The 22094-nt window shown below is 36.2% G+C and overlaps 9 protein-coding genes across 9 annotated transcripts; 4 read left to right on the forward strand and 5 right to left on the reverse strand.

Moving 5' to 3' along the window:
* Window positions 1-1216, reverse strand: MONOS_6920 (uncharacterized protein; the record flags this gene model as incomplete). Its single annotated transcript, XM_067877198.1, has 2 exons — window positions 1-937; window positions 995-1216. The coding sequence occupies 2 exons, from the start codon at window positions 1214-1216 to the stop codon at window positions 218-220; spliced, it is 942 nt and encodes a 313-aa protein (XP_067736618.1). The 3' UTR covers window positions 1-217.
* A 1676-nt stretch (window positions 1217-2892) lies between these two features.
* Window positions 2893-3390, forward strand: MONOS_6921 (uncharacterized protein; the record flags this gene model as incomplete). Its single annotated transcript, XM_067877199.1, has 1 exon — window positions 2893-3390. The coding sequence occupies one exon, from the start codon at window positions 2893-2895 to the stop codon at window positions 3388-3390; it is 498 nt and encodes a 165-aa protein (XP_067736619.1).
* Window positions 3391-3944: 554 nt separating this feature from the next.
* MONOS_6922 (uncharacterized protein) lies at window positions 3945-4184 on the forward strand (the record flags this gene model as incomplete). The annotated part of the gene is made up of 1 exon (XM_067877200.1): window positions 3945-4184. One exon carries the CDS (start codon window positions 3945-3947, stop codon window positions 4182-4184), a length of 240 nt encoding a protein of 79 aa, XP_067736620.1.
* Window positions 4185-4329: 145 nt separating this feature from the next.
* MONOS_6923 (uncharacterized protein) lies at window positions 4330-5252 on the forward strand (the record flags this gene model as incomplete). The annotated part of the gene is made up of 2 exons (XM_067877201.1): window positions 4330-4533; window positions 4929-5252. 2 exons carry the CDS (start codon window positions 4330-4332, stop codon window positions 5250-5252), a joined length of 528 nt encoding a protein of 175 aa, XP_067736621.1.
* A 2534-nt stretch (window positions 5253-7786) lies between these two features.
* On the forward strand, window positions 7787-8402 carry MONOS_18527 (uncharacterized protein). The gene has a single exon (XM_067871554.1). The coding sequence runs from the start codon at window positions 7790-7792 to the stop codon at window positions 8297-8299; it is 510 nt and encodes a 169-aa protein (XP_067736622.1). The 5' UTR covers window positions 7787-7789; the 3' UTR covers window positions 8300-8402.
* Window positions 8403-9393: 991 nt separating this feature from the next.
* MONOS_6924 (uncharacterized protein) lies at window positions 9394-11702 on the reverse strand. The gene has a single exon (XM_067877202.1). It carries the CDS (start codon window positions 11571-11573, stop codon window positions 9432-9434), a length of 2142 nt encoding a protein of 713 aa, XP_067736623.1. The 5' UTR covers window positions 11574-11702; the 3' UTR covers window positions 9394-9431.
* A 668-nt stretch (window positions 11703-12370) lies between these two features.
* MONOS_6925 (uncharacterized protein) lies at window positions 12371-13751 on the reverse strand (the record flags this gene model as incomplete). The annotated part of the gene is made up of 2 exons (XM_067877203.1): window positions 12371-12382; window positions 12447-13751. The coding sequence occupies 2 exons, from the start codon at window positions 13749-13751 to the stop codon at window positions 12371-12373; spliced, it is 1317 nt and encodes a 438-aa protein (XP_067736624.1).
* Window positions 13752-16078: 2327 nt separating this feature from the next.
* MONOS_16902 (uncharacterized protein) lies at window positions 16079-17389 on the reverse strand (the record flags this gene model as incomplete). Its single annotated transcript, XM_067869775.1, has 2 exons — window positions 16079-16979; window positions 17036-17389. 2 exons carry the CDS (start codon window positions 17387-17389, stop codon window positions 16170-16172), a joined length of 1164 nt encoding a protein of 387 aa, XP_067736625.1. The 3' UTR covers window positions 16079-16169.
* Window positions 17390-20013: 2624 nt separating this feature from the next.
* MONOS_6926 (uncharacterized protein) lies at window positions 20014-20432 on the reverse strand (the record flags this gene model as incomplete). Its single annotated transcript, XM_067877204.1, has 2 exons — window positions 20014-20347; window positions 20416-20432. The coding sequence occupies 2 exons, from the start codon at window positions 20430-20432 to the stop codon at window positions 20014-20016; spliced, it is 351 nt and encodes a 116-aa protein (XP_067736626.1).
* Window positions 20433-22094: the final 1662 nt, after the last annotated feature.

A 22094-nucleotide genomic window follows, 5' to 3' on the forward strand; every position in this document is an offset into this window, starting at 1 on the left:
TTTTATTTTTATTTTTATTTTTGTTTTTGTTTTTGTTTTTGTTTAATTTCGAAGTTGTGAATGAAAGTAGTTTTTTTAACAAAATAACTCAATTATATGTTAAATCGCGAAATGAACAAAAAAGAAACAGAAAAATTGAAATTCTTGAACACAAAACCCTAACCATTTCATTTCCTCAAGCATTTAAAAAATAATTAGAAACATTTGATGAATATGTTTAAAAGTATTTTTGTCTCAGAAAATCAAATATTTCTAAAAAGCTAACAACGACATCTTCGAATCCTTCTTTTTCCATCTTTTCAACCACTTTCCTTTTCAGCCCTTTTCGCTTCGCTTCATCAGTCTCATCATCTTTCGATTTCAATCGACCAGAAACATTCATGAAGAACCTCAAGCAGTCATATGCCATTTCATAATCCATTGTTGGCTGCCGAATTCCCTCCAAAACAGCATCATCTGCTCCACCTTTCAACAACCCACCAATCTTCACTGCCCTCTTTTCAGATGCTGCTTTCAGCAAATCAATGCATTTCATGCTGTATTTCCTGTTATTGTACTTCGCTGACCGAAACATCCGAACAATGCAGCAGACAAGCTCGGAATATTCGTCATTCCACAAGTGGCAGGAAAAAAAGAAAAACTCCATAATTCGCAGCCATCTCAATTTAACAATTTTTTCTTTCTTTTCTTTTTCTCTATCCTCTTCTTTCTCTCTCTTCCAATCCACACATTTCATCAGTTCTTCCAATTCTCTCACTGCCTCTCCGACAAAATGCAGTTCATTCGCAATCACTAAAACCAAGCTTCTTTCGTGAAATGTTCGGTAAAACAAAAACTCCCAAGCATAATGATATGCAAGCTGGGTTAAGTTGCGATGCTCCTGATGATGAAGGATAATCTCTTTGATTTCATTCAAATACAGCTCTTCATCAATTTTCTAATAAAAATTTGAAAAATATCAATAATATCAAAAACAAAACAGCAATGCTCAAACGTGAAACGTGTCAATGCGTCTCAAAGCCAATAAAGCCATTTCCACTTCTTCCTTTGTTTCTTCGTTTTTATCTTTGTTTGAAGCAACTTTCAGAAGACAAGACACACATATTAATGTCAATTCCGAATCGAACTGGTTGCTAAGCAAAAGATAGCATTCGTAAAGATCAGTCAGAAGCTTCATGCTTTTCCCTTCTTTCTTCTTCTCTTCTTCAGCAATCATATTTTCAAATTTGCATTTCACCAATGAACAACAAAAATTATTTTTTCAGATATTTTTCTCCAATAAGCAACATCCAAGATTCTTCAACAACAAAATCGAATTGTCAAAAGATAATTTCTGTTTGTAAATCATGCAGTGTATTTTAAAGAAAAATTCTTTTTCAACAATAAATTCAAGCATTTCTTTATTCATTCCATCAATTATTTCATTCATTTCTCCAATTTTTCGCTTCTGCTCTTCCTCATTGCAATCTTCAAGCTCAGAAAACAATTCTGAAATAAAAAATTAAGAAGTCCATTCAACAAGAATTCAAATGCAATAATGAGCGCAAACCATTAAACATTTTGATTCTACTCGTTGACTTCATTTTTGAAAATGTGTTGCAGCCAGAAAAAAACGAAAATTCGTCATTTGTATTGAATAAGGGTATCATTGGAAAGAAGAAATTGGGGCAAAATATAAACTTTTAGCAACCATGAATATATAAGTTGTAATACCATTCTGCGTTGTTAGTGTTATTTGACAAGGTGTTACAAAAAAATAAAGAAAAAACGATTAATCTTTTTTCGTGGTTTCAGTAATGGATATTCAGATCATCAGATTTGAAAGAATAAAAATATTCCTTGCTTAAATGAGAGATAGTGAACAAATATTTTCTGCGGAATGAGCGATATTATTTTGAGAGGTTGCACGAGGCAGCAACGGAGAGGTATCGATGATGGAATTGTGCGAGATGATTTTTATGAAAAGCATCTTTGAAGGGAATTCAACTATTTTTAAAAAATCAAATTATTTGCATGTATGCATTTTTTATTTTTCTTGTTTATTTCAAGGATGTTTCCATCTGTGGCCTTCTCAGAGTGCAAGAATCTGATGAATTATTAAAATGGCCATTCCTTTGCTTTTCTGAGGAGATCATAAGAAGAGAGCTATGCCGAGAGAAAATCAGCAGATGTGAATTGCAAATTTTTAGTATTCATTTGGGAGAGGGGATGAAAATAAATTCAATTTCAAAGCATTTTGATGAGAGCGAAATGGAACGACAACAATTGGACAGTTATTGGAAAGAATAAAATGCCGAGATATTTTTTTCAGGAAAAAAATGGATGAAAACATAGAAAGAAGGATATTTATGCGAGAATTGAGAATGATGGAGAAAGGAGCACAGGGAAATAATGGAAAAGGAGAATGGCAGCATCAGTGATTGGACAATCTTCAACTTTTACAATAGGGAGGGTGTTTGCGTTCTTTTGAGGAATTTTTCTAATCAATGCAAAATTAATTATTTTTTAAATTTTTTCAATTTTTTTTTCCATTCCAGCAAACAGCATTTTTTATGTTGAGCGTCATTCCTGGTGACAGTTCATTTAAAGTAACATTTTTGTGGATTGTATAGTTTCTTCTCTTTCTCTTTCTCTTTCTCCTTCTCCTTCTTCTGTTTCTTAAATTGGAGCAGCACGCCGATCAACTTCGCCATTCCGGAGGCGGAAAAGCGAAGAGAAGAAGGCAGCAGGAGATGATCAGCCATCATCTTCATCTTCGTCATCAGCACCTGCGATTGACCCTTCGGATGCGTCGGTGGTGGCAGCGCATACACTTCGGTAGGAGCGATAAACGACAACGAGAGGCGGCTGCGGATTGTGGTGCCAGAGGTGGCTGGGGTGTATGGGCGGCACATGCCGCTGTCGCTGCAGCTGCTGCTGTCGCCGCGGGCGCTGCAGACGCTGCGGGGATATGTTGTGGCGCTTTTGGCGATGCTTTCAGTTCCGCTGGTTGCGCTGCTTCCTTCCTTAACAGCGTTCGAGGGAAAGAAGTGGTGGAGCAAGCGGATCTTTGCAGCGCCAAACGTGAATGCGTTCCCGTCAATCTACGATCTGTTTGACCTGTCGCTGCAGATATGGCAATCGCAACAGTCGAGACGTGTGGTGATGAAGCTGGACGAGGAAGTGATGGGGCGAGGGGTTGCAGTGTGTGAAGTGGGGGAGATTGTGGAAAAGGCGCTGGAGACAGAGGGGATGAAGATGGAGGATGTGGTTCTGTCAACTGCAGCAATTCCGCTTAATGTGCTGGTGGAAGGAGAAAAGATATTCGGAATTTTTCATGCTGCTGCAAAAGATCCGATGCAACGAGAGGATATCGAAGCAGAGGAGCGGGTTGGTCGAGCAGCTGCATAAGAAGGACGAAATAACCCGGATGAAGAAGAGGAATATTTTGAAGCTAAGATTGAAGTGCAACGCAGAGGTGAAGGAGCTGAATGAGTAGCTGTCAACGATGAAGGAGAAGGCGGAGCCAATTGATACACGGATAGAGATGGTGAATAAGCGCTGAATACAGCAGGGAGAGCAGGTGAGTGGCGAAAGCGAGATAGAGCTGGCGAACTTGTGGGTTCCGCTTTCCATGCCATCTTTACTGGCTTTTGTATGTCGCGGGGAGGTTCTATATTATGTTTCAGTAATTCTGCTGTAAGGTCTGTGTGAAAAGTGCCAGGAGATGTTTGCAGCGAACATCGGGGATGGTAGTACTTTTTTGCTTGGGATGTACATCAACTGAAATGAGTTCCTTGTGATAGTTGGAAACAAGGAAAGTGCTGTGGGAGGAGCAAACAGCTGTTGGGAAGAGAGTTCCAGTGGTGCATGAGGAGGAGACATAACATGAGGCAGAAGAGAAACAAGATATAGAAGGAAACGAAGATGCTGACAGCGCTATAATAATGCAGCATCAGAAGAAAATGAAGGTGTCGTATGAAGAGACAATGAAGCGTCTGATAAGCGAAGTGTCTTCGTTGCTGGAGCAGTTGGCGTTCGAAACTGTGCACGTGCTTAGGATGCCACCCACACTGCGGTTGTCAGTGTCGATGGAGCGGCTGAAGACGGGGCTGCAGCCATCGTTGGTGTGGACGCTTTCGACGATCCGGGGGATATACGGAGACAAGACAGAGGCAGACCTGGGTAAAGGCAGAGACAGGTGAACAGGGATTGGTGAACTTTGTGTTCAAGTACCCAGAAGAGAATGATGTGGTGCAGAAGAAGAGCGAGGCTGAGCGGTGGGCTATGATCAACGGGGCGGAGCTGTTCTAGAAGGATTTTGCGGAGGTGTGCCTGTTTGTAAAGTTTATGTGGAAGGTGTTCACGAGAGACGAGCTGTCGATCTTCCTGAACTGCCACACAGTGCTGTTTGAAGGGATGACACCGCAGCAGCTGATGAAAGAGAAAGAGATAGAGAACTTTCTGGTTATGACGATCTGGATGTTTCGGATGTGTATCAACATTGTGGTTGAAGTGGCGTTGGAGAAGAAGATACAGATGCTTTATGGTGAAGTTTGAGAAGATACAGTCAAAGACGGGAGTGGTAAACGCGTCTGTGTTTCTGGGTCTTCTGCTGAATAACAACTGGGCAGAAGAAAAAATGATGAAAGATGCGATAAAGACGTTGAATGATTCTATATGTTCTGGCGAGGCATTGACTTCTTCGTCTTCTTCTTCGTCAAAATTATCAGGTGCATCACAAATTCAGAACTGGAATCTCTTTTGTGTGTGTGTGTGTGTTATCCGCATAAACCACAGGCATTGTCGCTTCAGATCTTCTGAGATGAGTTCCGACAGTCTGGTTGCTGTCTTCCGTCGTTCACATCTGCACTGGAGGTGCACCAGTTCAATCGCTTCTTCATGCGCTGCCTGCGGCTGCCGGATGTGTGCGATGCTACCAAATGCAGATCTCCTCTTTTCCTGTCACAGAACAGCTCAGTTGTAAAGATGGTTTGCCGGAGCTGGATGATCAGGTGCAGGTGCTTTCGGTGGTGTCAGCGGAGACAGGGCTGAATCGAAGTGTTGATGCTGGTGCAGCTCGTGGGGCGGCAGCTGAAGAGCGAACGAGGTGGGACGGCCAATCTGCTTTGGGGTGCTGCTGGGGAACATGCAGAGTGAGGAGCTGCTTCACAAGCGGATGGCACGACAGAGCAAGTGAGGGGGAGAGGAGTCAATGTCTTGCCATGCATCATCAGCATCTGCTTCTTCGGCACAGCACAAACATGCTCTGAACTGCAAATGATATGCAATCATCAACTTGCAGCTGTCCTCTGCGTGTGCATTGGGTGTGATCCATCCTTCCATTTCTCCTCCTTATCATTTTCAACCAATTTTCTCTTTCAGAAATTTTTTCAAATAAATATCTCCTTTTTCTTATCTCATTCGATTTCATTCAAATAGCTTTTTGAATGAAATTAACATTTCACGAATCTTGAGAATGAATCTTCTTTTTCAAAAAATTAACCAACGATAAAATGAAAAGAAGAAGAAGAAGAAGAAGAAGAAGAGAAGTGGAGAAGAAGAAAGAAGAGAAGAAGAAAGAAGAGAAGATGAAGGTGAAGAAGAAGAAGAAGAAGAAGAAGAGGTGTTGAAGAGGGAGAGGGGGAGGAAGAAGAGGAAGAGGAAGAGGAAGAGGAAGAGGAAGAGGAAGAGGAAGAGGAAGCAGAAGAAGGAAAAGAAGAAGAAGAAGATGATGATTATGAACGCACAGAAGAATATTTCCATTTCAATTCATCAAAAGCGAGCTGTGATGCTGAAGTTCCAAGACTTCTGTCTGTTCTTTCTGAAAACATCGCAAATGTGTAAAATAAGAAACAAGTGAAGCATGTTTGACTTGTTTTGGAAATCTTTCAAAAGCAGAGACTGAAACAGAGTTGGTGATATTCATTTCACGTTTCTCAACTTCATGAGAAGGCGCAACAATGCTAAGCTGTTAAAAACTCTGCAAAACACAAGTTCGCATTTCAATAAAAAAACCCAAATGTCCATCAAGAAATGTTGTTCTCCAGCTCCATTGCTAATCGTTGAATTCTTGCCTTTTTTCGTTACAAATATCCTTCCTTTGATATTGCCAGCCACTTTCCTTTCCAAAAAAATATCCCAAACTGCTCCACTGCCTTATGCTCCAAAATGCTACATAGTTTTGTGCAGATTTTGTCCTTCACGGAATTCCATCCATAAATCTTCATTTTATAATATAACAGTTGAATTTGATTTCACCTCTTGTTCCAAATAAAAATCGTATATCCTGCGTAACTTCATTTATTTCCTAATTGCTATACAATAATCTGCTCCGTTCTCATCGAATTGCCGCATAAAGCGGGGATTGGCCATTTCAACAATAACTCATATTCCTGAACTTTGGAGAGGATACAGACGGAAATATCTTCATAATCAATACAATAATAAAAATTGCATACATCACATCTTTTTGTGTTATTGATGAAACTGTTGTATTCCCCGTGGCTATCCAATTTGCAAAATTCATCAGAAAGTCTTTCTAAATCATTGCATCACCATCATTGTCCGTTTTTTCCACGGGAGATTATGTTTGTAATTCTGCAGGATAAACCCATTCATTAACACTCATTTTGCTGATTGATGTTCCAGTTCAAACATAACCATTTGATCATTGAATCCATAACAACAAACCGAATTAATTTGAACATTTTTTTTCTTAATAATCACTTTCCAAAAGTACCAAGACGATAAAGAATGGTGTGAACGTGACATTATTAATGACTATTTTTGAGATTTTGTTATCGTGTATTTTCAACTATCCAAACAAATTATTGTTCAATGTGAATGATAAAATTTTACTGATTTGTGAATAAAATGTTCTTATTAAAATGCAGAAGATGTGCAATACAAAAAAGTTCAATGGTGTGCATTCGTTGTTTCATTTGAATTCCTGATGATTGTGGTTCTTTCTGTCTCAGAAATGTTTTCTGAATTAGAAGATTGCGATGAGGATGAACAGAAACAGAAAATCCATATAATGAATGAAGTTATCGATAAAATGGATAAAAGGCAATTTGAATCAGTTTTCAACACAGAATTGTATGATAAAATATTCAAAATGATTGAAGAGAAGAAAATGACAATGGAAAATGCAATTTTGCTGTTGAAGCATGTTGGATGTTGGAAAGCGCTGAAAAACATTTGGAGTAATGGTTTTTATAATTCTGAATTGAAAAGAAGATTTGAGAGAATGATTATTGATGAAAATAAGAAAAAAAAGGATGAAAAGAACGAAAAGCTCATGATTGATCTTTGCGAATGCTATCTTTTATTGAACATGTGGATTTCTTCGGAATTGCTTTCAATTTGTGTGCCTTGCATTCTGAAAGTGGCATCAAACAAGGATGAAAACAAAGAAACACAAAAAGAAGTGGAAATAGCATTTCTTGCATTGAATAATGTTAAATTCTACGTATGAGCATTTCTATTTTATTTATGATATTATTGTTTTTTTTATTCATTGATTTTTTTAAAATATAATTCTTATAAGGAAATCAAAAAAGAGCTGTATTTGAATAAGATTACAGAAATCATAGAATATCATCAAGAATATCACAATCTCACTCGCCTTGCCTATCAGTCTGCTTGGCAATATTTAATGAACAGATTCTTCAATGATAATAGCTTGGAAGAAGTGATTGTGATTGAGCAACATTTTGCAAGGGAGGCAGCAAGAGAATTGGAAGAGCTGTCAAAAAGTGTGGATTGGAAGAAGAACGAAGAGGAAATGAGAAAAGAAAAGGAAGAAATGATTACCATATTGAGATGGATGCAAACACTCTCATTTTTCTTTGGGAACTGTTATTTGTGGAACGAAGAATATGTTGGGCTTTTCAGCAGCATTGTTGGGGTGCTTCGTGCATCGAGGGATAATTACAGAGAAATAAGCGAGAAATGCATTTGTCCATTTGAAGAAGCATCAGGCCGCAGAGTTGTGAAAATTGGCAGCTTGTTGAAAAGCGGAGCTGTTGATGTTGCTTTGGAGGAGATTCATAAATCAGCAAAGGACGACGAGATTGCAGCCAAAATCTTGAAATTTTTTATGAATGTTTCAAGAAGATCGAAAGAAAAGAAGAAAGATGAAATCGAAGAAGCGAGTCGAAAATCAATAAAAATGGAGATATTTGAAAAGATGGAAGAAGAAGGATATGAAGATTTCATCACTAGCTTTCATAAAACATTTGACTTTCTAAGTAATAAGTATTATTTTGATGATGAATTATCGTTGGATATTTTTGATTATTTTGTGAATGTTTGAGAAAATGTGATTCTTTTAATTTTATTGCTCAAAAATTATTTTTTTCTTTTCTTTTAATTTTTATTCCAATGTGTGAAATCGAAAATTAATGAGCTTTTTCAAATGATGTTTTTGCTTTCTTTTAGAAAAAAGGAAAAAAGAAAATTCTTATTAACAAAGATTGAACACAAAATAGAATAAATGAGATGAGTTACACAGAAGGATAATAACGGAAGCCATTCAACGAAAAAAGAACATGCTAATAAAAAAAATAGTGATTTCAATCAAATTGAGACAAAAGAAATTTCTCAAATTTCAAAAAATAAAATCGTCTTTGAACAAATCAGAAAAAATAAAGGTGAAAAAAATGAAATGAATAAGAAAAAGAATAAGAAATGAAAGTGATATTAACAAAAAATAAGCTTCATTGCAATAACAATGAAGAGCTTCTCAAAGAAAATCTGTTGATATTTCAATGAGAAAATCAAAAATAAAATTTTTCTTGTGAAGTCAAGATTTTCTTAAAGAAATGAGAAATTAATAAAAGAAGATTAGCATCACGATTTCTCAAAAAGAAAATGAGTAAAAAAAAAAAGAAGAAGATTAGAAAATTTTGATTTTAAGAGCTTAGCTAATAACAATGTTAAATTATTCACAGTCAGTATTTCGTGTTTTAGATGAAATTTCATTTGCTTCGTGTCTTTTTCGATATAAATTCATTTCTTTCTTCATTTTCTTTCCTTTTCTTCTTTTCTTCTTATGAAGTCTTTCAATTTCTGTCTATTTCTTCTCTCATGCTCTGAAAATAGTCTTTTCTTCACATCTTTCATCAGTTTTCTTTCTTTCTTCCTTCCTTCCTTCCTTTCAATGCGAAATTAATTTTTCTCTTCCTCAATGTATTTTGTCATCTTTGCTCTTTCTTGTTCATCCAAATCTTTTTCTTTCTTTCTTTTTCTTTTCAGTGCAAATAATCGTCTTTCATTGAAATTTCGCAAATATCATCCAGAATTCAAGAAAATTTGGGGGAAAAATAAATTAGTCATTCGAAACAAGTAATCTTCAAATTGCCTTCTAATTCTTTCTTATTCAACACATTTTTTTTTTATCTAAATTCGTTTTTTTTTTTTTTTTAGCTGTTTAATATTCTTGCTCATCATATTTCTTCTTCTTCATTTCTTTCGAGTTTCTTTGTTTTCTTCTTCTTCTTCTTCTTCCTTTTCTTTTGTTCCTGTTTAACATCTTCACTCTCTTCTTGTTCTTCCTCCATTGCTTCTTCATTAACCAATTCGATATTCGCTATTAAATCTTCTGATTTTTTCTCTTTCTTTCCTTTCGCTTTCTTTCCTTTTTTTCTTTTCTTAATCTCTTTTTCCTCTGAGCTATTTTCATAGATTTCTTCATCTGTCATTCTTGTTTCTTCATTTTGTTTGTTTGATTGCGGCGAAAAAGTGTTTGTTTCTGTCACAAATTCTTTTAAATTCACGTTCATTTGGTTTGCTTGCGATCCTTCTTTATTCATCAAAGAAGAAGAACAAGAAAGAGAAGGAGATAAAACCTGTTTTATTGTTTCTTCAATAAATTCACCACTAATTCCTTCCTTTCTTTCAGCTTTCTGCATTTGTTCTTCAGATTTGTTGATGTTGTTTCTTGTGCTGCTCAAATTTCGTTTGGCTAATTCATTTCCATTTCTATTTGAATTTGCTTCTTTCACAGGATTATTTGTTGTTCTGTCTTTTCCTTTCCTTTCTTTTTCTCTTTGCATTCTGCGTTTTGTCTTCTTTTCATCATCATCATCTTCTTCTTCTCCTTCCTCTTCCTCCTCCTCATCATTTTCATTCACCCACATCTTCTTTGAGTTCTTCTTCTTCTCAACAAAAAGAAGAACAGAAAATACAACCACAATAACAACAATCATACAAGCTAAAATCACAATAATTATCCACGAAGCAAATGGCTTTGATTCGTTGCTTCCCTCAAATCCCTGTTTTTCTTTTCCATCTTCCTTCCCCTCTTCCTCTTTCTTTCCTTCATCTTTCTCTTCCTTCAGATATTTCTCATACACATCAATGGGCTTTGCATCCACATCAGCTGCTCCAACAATCCACCCAGCTGCTGATTCATCGCTGTAATCCTTCGCAAACTCAAAGGCATCTTCTTGTTGGCTGAACTCCTCAAAGTCGGGGGAAACAATGCACAACGAAGCACCTGACGAATCTTTCCCTGTGTTTGTCTCGTCAATCTCCAGATTGCCCTCGGCTGGAAGCTCCAAGTTCGATATCGCCTTCTCCATTTCAATATACATTGCTCCTGCTTTCCCTTCTTGTGCTGAGCAAGATTTGAATGTGCACTTGCTTTCCCTTCCAATCGACACTGAAGATTCTTCTGAACTGAGAATGATACTCAACCCTGCTGTTTCTGAATTCTTCGATTCAATACATTCCATGTTCAGCCCGTCAATCACCACACTCGATGCCTCTTCTCTTCCATCTGCTATGCTGATCGCTGCTCCATCTTTCACTTTCACGTTGCTGATTTTCACAGACTCAATCACAATATCGCTTGCTCCTTCAATTTCAAACAACGGACTTTGGAATGTTGCTTTGTTGCTCTCATCAACACATTCCACGTTGCTCATATTTAAAGCGCCTCCATTCACTTTCACAAGATGAAAATCAACAACATTCTCTTTTTCGCTTTCACTTTCATGTGGCCGAATAAATCTGCAATTGATTATTGCAAGCTTTGCATCCACACCTTCTGAGATGATCAAAGCAAATGAATCTGTCACTTTAACAAACTGACTTTTCCCCTTTGAACTTAAAGACAATGGGAAAACAAATGAAAGGTATTTGAAAGTGACACTTTTTTTGCACGTAAACAAATTGCTTTCTGGGCCAACATCACAATCAATATTCGCATATTGATTCATTCCTTCGGCATTCTCAATTCCTTCAATTGTCAATTGATCACTTCTATCAAAAATCATTGCTTCCGCTTTGATCATATCATAGTCAGCAATTATACTCATCGAATACATCTTCAAACTTGATGAGAAAGAGAACAAATAGTAAGCGCTTGAAAATCTACCAATTGGTTCATTGAATGATAACCCAGTACTGTTGGCATCGCATTTCAAATAAACAACGGAGATTGGAGTGGGCGGTGTTGGTGGTAGATATGGATCAAAATACTCCGCTGTGAAATCAACATCACCAGCACTTCCATCAGATTTTTTGGCTGCAACAATCCAGTCATGGGTTCCTCTTATATAGCTTGAAGCAAAACCACACTTCATTGCGACTGCTATTTCTTCATGAAGATTTACCGGCACATCAAGATACAATCCTGTACTCTTTGACCCAGTTGCCGTGCACCCATCAAATTCCAATTTTACTTCAGTTCCCCAGCTCAAATGATTCGCTTCTGTAATTCCTGTCATTTTCAGATATATCCCACCAGACTTCCCATTGGTACAAGTGCATGTAGTAAATGTTGTTGGATTCGTATTTCCAATCTCAAATGTGCTTTCTGTTCCGCTGCTTTCAACATACAATGCTCCACATGCATCAGTATCCATTTCTTTGCTCGATGTGCATTCTGTAAATGTGCAGACATCCACAATCACTGAAATTGCCTCATCGCATTTTCCAATAATTTTCACCACAGCACTTGAGCTTGATGTAATCTTCTTCAGATTCAAGGAGGCCAATGAAACTTCATTCGCTCCATCAACCAAAAACGGTGTTACTGAACATTTAACTTCGCTCACCGAAATGGACTCAACTCCTGTCATCGTCAATGAACCTGCACTCACTTTCACAAGATGAATTCCAACTGAGCTTCCTCCTGCCTCAGGTCGAATAAATTCGCAAATGGCAATTGTTAGAGAACGTGATTCTGCATCAGCATGAATAAGAGCAAATGTTCCTGCATTGGCTTTTAATGCATATGAATCTTGTTCCAGTGTTGTTGGGAAGTCGAATGTCAAATAACTGAATATTACAGTTTGTTTGCATGTAAACAGATCTGTTCCAGGAGTAACACCGCAGTCGATCTCCACTTTCGCGCTCATTTCTTCATTATCAATTCCTTTTATCGTAATTCCTGATGTTTTGTCAAATATTATTGATTCAGCTTTCAGGGCATTTTGAGCTGTGATAATTTTGACATCAAATCCTTGACCGCTTGTTTCTGCAAGCAAATCATAAGCTCCTAGAATTGTTCCATATGGTTTTTCTTTTGTTCCATCTCCTGATGAAGCTCCTGCTCCACTTTGAACATATGCTGTTGTTACAGGAGGTTTTGGTGGTTCATCTGGATCAAAATACATAACTGTAAAATCGATATCGCCAATATCTGCACCTCCAAATGCTGCAACAACCCAGTTATCATTTTGTTGCATGTATCCGCTTGCAAACTTACCGTGCATATCAGCTGCGATAGCTTCAAATACTGAAGTCTTAACTTCAAGATATAAGCCCGTTTGTTTCTGTGTATTGCCTGTCCCTGCTGTGCATCCAGTGAATATTATTTTTCCGCTTGAAGGCCAAGTAAATTTCGTGGCATCTTCAACTCCATCCATTTTCAAATAAATGCCTCCAGACTTCCCATAGGCGCAGGTGCATGAAGCAAATGTTGTAGTGGATGTATCGAGGATTGCAAATGTACTTTCTGAATTGTCGCTTTCAACATACAACGTTCCACTTTTTGCCGTATCTGCTGATGCTTCTTCTGATTTACACAGAGAAAATTCGCAGCCGTCCAACGTCACTGCAATGCTCTTCCCATTTCCTCCAACAATTTTCATCACAGGACCTGTTTTTGATGTAATCTCTGACAATTGCAAATCTTTCAAAGAAACCTTTGTCACTCCAGTAATCAAAAACGGTGATGCTGAAAACAAAATTGGATTCTCGGTGGCTGTGCATGTAATTGTCTCCATATTCAATGTGCCTGCTTCCACTTTCACAAGAGTGGTTCCCAGTGCTTGTGGTTCGTCTCCTTCAGTATTTCTTCCAGATTTCAGTGGGGTCGGTCGCACAAAATCGCAGCTAATTAATCTCAGCGAAGTTGAAGCAGTTGTTGCATGAATCAATGAATTAGTTCCCGTAAGTGTTCCAAACTTAAAAGAGATCTCCCTGAATTCCACTGTGTGTGTGCAAGTGAAAAGATCAACACCATCTATCATAGAGCAAACAATTGTTGCCTTTGCTTCGATTTCTGTTTGGTCTTCACCTTCATTTCCCTGTTTATCGACTCCCACAACGGTGATTCCCTTTTCTTTGTCAAATGCTACAGCTTCACTTGCGAAAAGTTCTCCAGTTGCAATAACTTTAATGTGATATCCCCCTTCCACTGGATCGCCTGTAAGTAAAGTGATTGCCTTTTCTAGAGTATTCACTGGTATTTCAAATGTTTCCCCATTTGCATCTGAGGTGCCACTTTGTCCCACATAAATAGTAGTAGGCTCCATTGTTGGTGGTTGTTCTGGATCAAAATACTCCGCTGTGAAATCAACATCACCAGCACTTCCATCAGATTTTTTGGCTGCAACAATCCAGTCATGGGTTCCTCTTATATAGCTTGAAGCAAAACCACACTTCATTGCGACTGCTATTTCTTCATGAAGATTTACCGGCACATCAAGATACAATCCTGTACTCTTTGACCCAGTTGCCGTGCACCCATCAAATTCCAATTTTACTTCAGTTCCCCAGCTCAAATGATTCGCTTCTGTAATTCCTGTCATTTTCAGATATATCCCACCAGACTTCCCATTGGTACAAGTGCATGTAGTAAATGTTGTTGGATTCGTATTTCCAATCTCAAATGTGCTTTCTGTTCCGCTGCTTTCAACATACAATGCTCCACATGCATCAGTATCCATTTCTTTGCTCGATGTGCATTCTGTAAATGTGCAGACATCCACAATCACTGAAATTGCCTCATCGCATTTTCCAATAATTTTCACCACAGCACTTGAGCTTGATGTAATCTTCTTCAGATTCAAGGAGGCCAATGAAACTTCATTCGCTCCATCAACCAAAAACGGTGTTACTGAACATTTAACTTCGCTCACCGAAATGGACTCAACTCCTGTCATCGTCAATGAACCTGCACTCACTTTCACAAGATGAATTCCAACTGAGCTTCCTCCTGCCTCAGGTCGAATAAATTCGCAAATGGCAATTGTTAGAGAACGTGATTCTGCATCAGCATGAATAAGAGCAAATGTTCCTGCATTGGCTTTTAATGCATATGAATCTTGTTCCAGTGTTGTTGGGAAGTCGAATGTCAAATAACTGAATATTACAGTTTGTTTGCATGTAAACAGATCTGTTCCAGGAGTAACGCCGCAGTCGATCTCCACTTTGGTCTTAGTTTCAGCTCCTGTACCCTCTGCCATTTCCACACCAGCTATCGTAATTCCTGAGTCTATCGAGAATGCAATAGCTTCCGCTGAAAGCACTTCTTGTCCAGTTCCTTCTTTTATTATTTTGATTGTCAAAGATGAATCGCTTGTTGATCCTGCTAATGAATCATAAGCTTTTGTAATTGTTTCAAATGGATTTTCTTTTGTTCCTTTTTCTGTTGAAGCTTCTGCTCCACTTTGAACGTAAACAGTAGTAGCAATTATTCGTGCTTCTTTTGTTTGAAACAATACGCAAAAAATAACTAAAACAATATACACTCTCGATTTTTGCATGAAATTTCAACCTCTTCAATTATTTAGTGACAATATTATGGTGATGGATCAAATTTCATTATTTAACATGTGAATATTTTAACATATTTCTACTTCACAAGCATTATGTTTGCAATTAACATCATATTTTTTGTTGTTATAGCCATAATAAATAATTTGTGATAATGATTAAATATTAATTTATTTTGTAAAATACAATGTTTTCAAGGCTGGAATTTATTGCAAATTTCTATTTGCCCTGCGTTTTTTGTATTTTATAAAACAACATTGCGTTTTCAAAGGTTGCCACTTTAATCATTTTGTGAATGTAACATGATTCGTTTTCTATTCAAATTCAAACAAATGATTCCTGAAAAATATGTTTGAAAATCAACATTTCACCCATCTTCCATCAGTTGTTATCAATTTTTCTCGGCCTCTGAAAAGTCATATTTATTTGATTTAGTCATTTTGCTTAAAGAGGTGATTTTGCATCCACTAGAAGCCATTTTTTCAAATAAAATAATTTGCTTTATTCAAAAGAATTTAGCAGTTCAGCTGGGCTATTGAAGCCAATTTGTAATTTTGAACTTTTTATCCTCAGTGTAAGCATTGGAAATTCTTATATGCGTCTGTGAAGTCTGAATCGATTTATATTCAAGTCTCTGAGCAAAGATGAAAGCCATTGGATTTTCTGTGCTGTAGTTCGGAGGGAAAGGACAAACGCATCAAACAATTCAATGAATCAGATAAATAGATAAGCTATATTATCAATCAGAGAGCAAAATGCAGTTCAGTTCTTAAGATGCCAAATAAAGATGAACATTTCAACAGGAAAATAAAATATGACTGTTTTTGATGTTTGTGCCAGCTTGCAGATTCAGCAGATGGACAACAGAGAAGCTTTGCTGCAAAGCTGCCATTTTCACTTTAAATAGCTCTATCAAATACATGCTTTATTTGACTTTTGACCTTTCTTTCTTTCTTATTTTCTTTTCTCTCTTTCTCTTTCTCTTTCTCTTTTCTTTCGTTTTTTCTTTTCTTTTCATCATTTTCATTAAATTGCTTTATTCCATTTCGAAGAAGGAAAATATGAAAAAACAACTCTGAAAAGATCTCCAAATAATTACTTGTTTTCGATTTTGTGAAACGATTTTTAAAAAAAAGATTGAAAATTTTTGAGCGACAAAATGATATTTCATTTCTTCAAATATTCACAAAATATTCAGAAATATTCAAAGGTAAACAATTTCTATATCCTTCGTTAATTAAAGAAAATTCTCCATAAAGGCTTGCAAGGGTATCTTCGTATCCTTTTTCTTCCATCTTTTCAAATATCTTTCTTTTCAACTCCATTCTTTTCGCTTCATTGGCTTTGTTATCTGTCTTTTCTTTCAGTCTTTCTGAAATTTCCAAAAAGAAATACAAGCAATTCCTCATCGCATTATTATAAGTTGTTGGCTGCTGAATCTCCTCCAAAATAACATCCACAGATTCTCCTTTCAGTAAGTCACCAATTTTCACGATTTTTTCTTCCGCTGCTCTTCGAATCATATATAGGCATTTAACGTGAATTTCTCCATAATTGCACCTTGATGCTCGAAGTATCTGAACAGTTCGTCTGATAAGTCCAGCAAAGTCTTCATTCCATGATCTGCATGAGTGAAAGAAACCATTAATTGTATCAAGCCATTTCATCAAAATAATCATTTCTTTCTTTTCTTTGACTTTTTTATCATCTTTTCTCTTCCAATCCACACACTTTGAAAGCTCCTCCATTTCTCTTTTTGCCTCCTTCACAAAATGCAGCTCAATCACAATCACTTCTTCCAAACTTTCATCTCTTGCTTGATGCTGCTTATTGAGAACAATTTTTTTATAGAATTTATCATCATAAAATTTGTTTATCAAAAAGTCCCAAGCAGATTGATAGGCAAGATGTGTCATATTGTGATGTTCCTGGTGATGTTGGATAATCTCTTTGATCTCGCTCAAATACAGTTCTTGTTCAATTTTCTATAAAAATCGAAAAATATTCAAAAATATCAAAAAGAAAAAAGAAGTGTTCAAACTATAAATCTTGTGTTCCACAAAGCCAATAAAGCCATTTCCACTTCTTTTTGAACTTCTTCTCTTTCCTCTTTATTCAAAGCGACTTTCAGAAGACAAGGCACACAAATTGAAAGTGATTCCGAAAAAATTCCTTCGTTTAGCAAAAGATAGCTTTCACAAAGATCAATCATGAGCTTTTCGTTCTTTTCATCCTTTTTTTTCTCATTTTCATCAATAATCATCTCTTTAAATTTTTGACTCAATGAAGATGTATCAATGTTATAAATCGAAATGCCTTTCAATGATTTGAAATGTCCAATATGCTTCAGCAACAGAATTGCATTTTCCACTGAAAGAATCTTTTTTTCAATCATTGTGGATATTTCATTGAACAGTTTTTCTGAAAAAACGGATACATATTCAACTAACACCATTCTATCAATTATTTCATTCATTTCTACAATTTTCTGTTTCTGTCCATCTTCATCGCAAGCTTCAAGCTCTGAAAATAATTCTTCAATAAAAAATTAAATAAAGAACCACAATCACCAGAAATTCAAATGCAACAACGGATGCACACTGTTGTATCTTTCGGTGATGCTCATGGCCTGCATTTTTGAAAATGCATTGCATTCAGAATACAACACCATTTTGATTATTCACATTGAATTCGCATATGTTTGGAAAAACAACATCGATGATATTTATTCTCAAAAATAGTCATTAAAAATGTCGTGCTCACACCATTCTTTATCGTCTTGGCACTTTTGGAAAGTGATTGTTAAGAAAAATAATCTTCAAATTAATTAAGTTTGTTGTTATGGTACAAATGATCAAATTGTTATCTTTGAACTGGAATGTCATCGGCAAAATGAGTGTCGATGAATGAATTAATCTTGCAGAATTACAAACATAATTTCCTGATATGAAAGCTGGCAATGATGGAATTGCAACCTTTTTGAAATTCAACGTGATGATTTTTGAAAATTGGATGGCTATGGGGAATACAACGATTTTATAAATAACACAAAAAGATATAATGTATGTAATTTTCATTGCACTATATGTTGTGAAGATATTTTCATCTGTATCCTCTCCAAAGTGCAGGAATATGAGTTATTGTTGAAATGGCCAATCTCCGCTTTGTAGAGCAATACGATGAGAACGGAGCAGATCATTATATAGCAATTAGGATATAAAGGAAGTTACGTAAAATATATGATATTTGGTTCAAGATGTGAAAACAAATTCAACTGTTATTTTATTGAATGAAGACAGAAGGATGGAATTCTGTGAAGGACAAAATCTGCACAATGTTATATAGAATTTAGGAGCATAAGACAAAGGAGAAGCTTTTTGTACAAGGAAAGCAACTGGAAATATCAAGGGAAAGATATTTATCACGAAAAAAGGCAAGGAAACAATGATTAGCAATGGAGCTGGAGAACAGCATTTCTCGATGGACATTTTGGTTATTTAATTGAAATGCGAACTTGTGTTTTGCAGAGTTTTTAACAGCTAAGCATTGTTGCGCCTTCTCATGAAGTTGAGAAACGTGAAGTGAATATCACCAACTCTGTTTCAGTCTCTGCTTTTGAAAGATTTCCAAAACAAATCAAACATGCTTCGCTTGTTTCTTATTTTACACATTTGCGATGTTTTCAGAAAGAACAGACAGAAGCCTTGGAACTTCAGCATCACAGCTCGCTTTTGATGAATTGAAATGGAAATATTCTTCTTCTTCTTCTTCTTCTTCTTCACCTTCTTCGCCTTCTTCTGTTTTTCATTTTTTCGTTGGTTAATTTTTTGAAAAAGAAGATTCATTCTCAAGATTCGTGAAATGTTAATTTCGTTCGAAAAATTATTTGAATGAAATCGAATGAGATAAGAAAAAGGAGATATTTATTTGAAAAAATTACTGAAAGAGAAAATTGGTTGAAAAGGATGAAGAAGAGAAATTTGAAGATAGAAATTTGAGAGATGTTTGAAGATGAGCAAATTGAAACGAAGAAAGAGAGAAAGAAAGAGGAAGACTAAGGAAAAGAAGAAGGCAAAGAAGAAGATGACAATGCCGATGAAAATGAAGGAGGAGAAATGGAAGGATGGATCATACCCGATTCACACGCAGTGGACAGCCGAAGTTGATGATTGTCAATTCTTTGCAATTCAGAAGATGTTTGTGCTGTGCCAAAGAAGCAGATACTGATGATGCATGACAAGACATTGGCTCCTCCTCCATCCGTCTGCCACACCACCGTCTCATTTGACTTCATCACTTGCCGACAGTCGCACAACAGCTCCACCACGTAGACAAACGCCTTCTTCACCGCTTAGCTCTTCTTCTGTTCTGCTTTCTTCTCCTTCAGCTGCGTGTGCACAAAATTCCCAAATCCTTTCCTCAACACCTCAGTCCCCTTCCAACTCCAGACTGCTTCTCTCCCAGTTCTGTACTGATCGAATCTCTTTTTTTCACCCAGGATCGTCAACATCTTCCACATTCACACAATAGATTTTTCCCTGTCTTCAACAGCATCATCAGCAGCTTCAATCTGAACAGACAACTGCCATGAATAAGAACGGCATCCGAAGAACAAACTCCATTAACCTCTCTCCTGACCGCAATCCTTGGCAACTCAGAGATCATTCTTATTTACTGCTCCATCACAACAAACACTCTCTCCATGGACTCTATTTGCTTATCCCACAACACTCACTTCGTTCCTCACTTTCACAAAAACCCTTTTCGCATTCATGTCTGTCAAAAGAATTGCAGTGCTGTTATATTCGAAGCTCGCTGCGAATTTTCTCGGTTATCTTCAAACAGCTCCGATGGCAGAATCAACGAAACCGAAGATGGAACCTACCAGCCACCTCACAGAGTTCAACTGAAATCCGTCGCAAATAGCACCCCCTACACACTCTTCGAAACATTGCTGCCCCCACTCTCCCCTCCGCACTTCTTTATCTTGATTTTTTTATCTCCTTCTCAGTCAAAAAATCAATAAGCTCCGTCTTCTTCTTCATCGCCACGATCTGCTCCTGCAGCTCCTTTGTCTCTGCATTGTTCTTCTCGCTCATCTCCAGAATCTTTCTCTTTCACATCCGGATGATCGATTCCTTCTCCTTCAACCGCTCCTCCAGCTCGTTTTGTCTGTTTCAAAATCCGCTCGTCTTCCATGATCTCTTGCAGCTTCAAGTGAGACTCCAAACACTTCTTCTCCATCTCCTGATTCACCTTTTCATGCTTTTCATTTTTTTCATCACCATCATCATCATCTTCTTCTTCTTCTTCTTTTGCTTCCTCTTTCTCTTTTCGCTGTTCCTCTTCTGCTCTCCAAGCAAATGGAATATGTTCAAGTTAGATAGAAGAATCAACCCTCAAAATCCAGAAGTTTCAAACCCATGCACTTTTAACATCCACGTTTCTAAAAATACACACATCCCCCACTTCCTAGTGTATCTGTTGCATTACAAATGGAGAAGAGCGCTGCGAGTGAGGTTGCTTATGGATTTCTTTCAAACTTTTGTTCATTCATCATTAACTTTCAAAAATAATTCATTAATCTAACTTTAAAATGTATTGAAATCGCTACTATTATTATTTGAATTGCTTTTAAAAAATGCTTTGAAACGTTTGCCTTTGGAATTCGTAACTCATTGAATGTCGAGCCGAAATGATTTTTTTGAAAAAAAACATTTTTAGCTAATTTTTCCATTTTTGAAATACATGAAGAAAAGAATCATATTATTCGCATTTTACCAGTAAAATCTTATTAATTGTGATGAAATGAGTGATGATTTTTAAAATTATATTGATTCAATTTACAATTTCTGTTCGAGACTTTGCTTTGATTACTGATGAATGAAAATTAAAAAGAAACAATTGCTATCATAGACAATTTCTTCATTGATTCACTCAAACACTGACTTGGAAAAAAATAATTATGCCTTTTTCTTTTGAAAGTTAATATTCTTTCCGTTGAAAAAAAAAAACTTTATGAATAATTAACACTCTTTTAAAAAAAAAAAAAAGTTCTGCTGTCAATAATTATCACCCAAATAAACATTAATTCCAAAATGCTTGGTGTTTCAATTTTAAAGAACACTTTCGAAAAAGCACATAAGAATACAAAAGGCAAAATAGTCAATGACTGATTTCATTTTTTTCATTCCATGAAATGTTCTGAAAATAATAAAACATCCATTTTCTTTTTTCAACATTTCTTCATGAACGAAAAGACTGATAAAGTCATTGAAGTGACCAATTGAAAATGCGTATAAATGAAATGCAATAAAGAAGTGTAATGATGCATTCGCATGCTATTTGAAAACGTTCTAAGATCCAAAAATTGAAAAATCTGAATAAAGAAAAGAAACAAAATGATAGATTTTCGTTGTTATCCGTGAAAAGAAAGATTTCATATTTTGTCACTTGATTCATTCACAATGCGTTGTGTAAGCGATGATGAGATGCTGTCCGGTTTTTGCATTTATTTGTTTTGTGTTTTTACTTTTTCATCACCCATTTTGTGAAATTTGTTGTATTGGAAATGAAATATGAATAAAAAAAGATATATGTGGGTAATTCTTTATGAAAAGTCGCAAATGTTTAATTCTCAAAAAAATCAAAAATATCAAATTTGGCTCAAATTTTCGTTGGCATATGCCAAACATCACTTTAATGGAATCTATTTAAGGATAATGCTATTTCATTTATTCTTAAGAAGATTCGAAAGTGGAAACGAAAATTTGAGCCAAATATAAAGTTTGAGATTAATAAGAAAATTAAACATTCGTGACTTTTCAAAAAGAATCACCCAATTATATGTCTTTCTAGTTTTATTTCTTCCGAGTTGCTTTTTTTCTTTGATTTTTTTTTTTGATCAACCCATTTTTTTTTTCATTTTATTTATTAGAAATAAATTGTGAAAACAATAAAATCTCATTCACTTTTCAGATAAATCAAAGATTGAATGATTTGTGATTTCTGAAATTTGAAATTTGAATTCAACGAACAATTAAAACTCCCAATCTCCCCACATTGGATATTTTGTTTTTCGAAAAACAATTGGATTCATT

The sequence above is a fragment of the Monocercomonoides exilis genome, assembly GCF_001643675.1.
Source record: "Monocercomonoides exilis strain PA203 chromosome Unknown scaffold1-2713096, whole genome shotgun sequence".
Taxonomy (NCBI): Eukaryota; Preaxostyla; order Oxymonadida; family Polymastigidae; genus Monocercomonoides; species Monocercomonoides exilis.

Bases quoted from the DNA above. Each gene is read 5' to 3' on its own strand.
- MONOS_18527 (XM_067871554.1), top strand. From the start codon at position 7,790: ATGATTACCATATTGAGATGGATGCAAACACTCTCATTTTTCTTTGGG.
- MONOS_6924 (XM_067877202.1), bottom strand. From the start codon at position 11,573: ATGAAGTGTGGTTTTGCTTCAAGCTATATAAGAGGAACCCATGACTGG.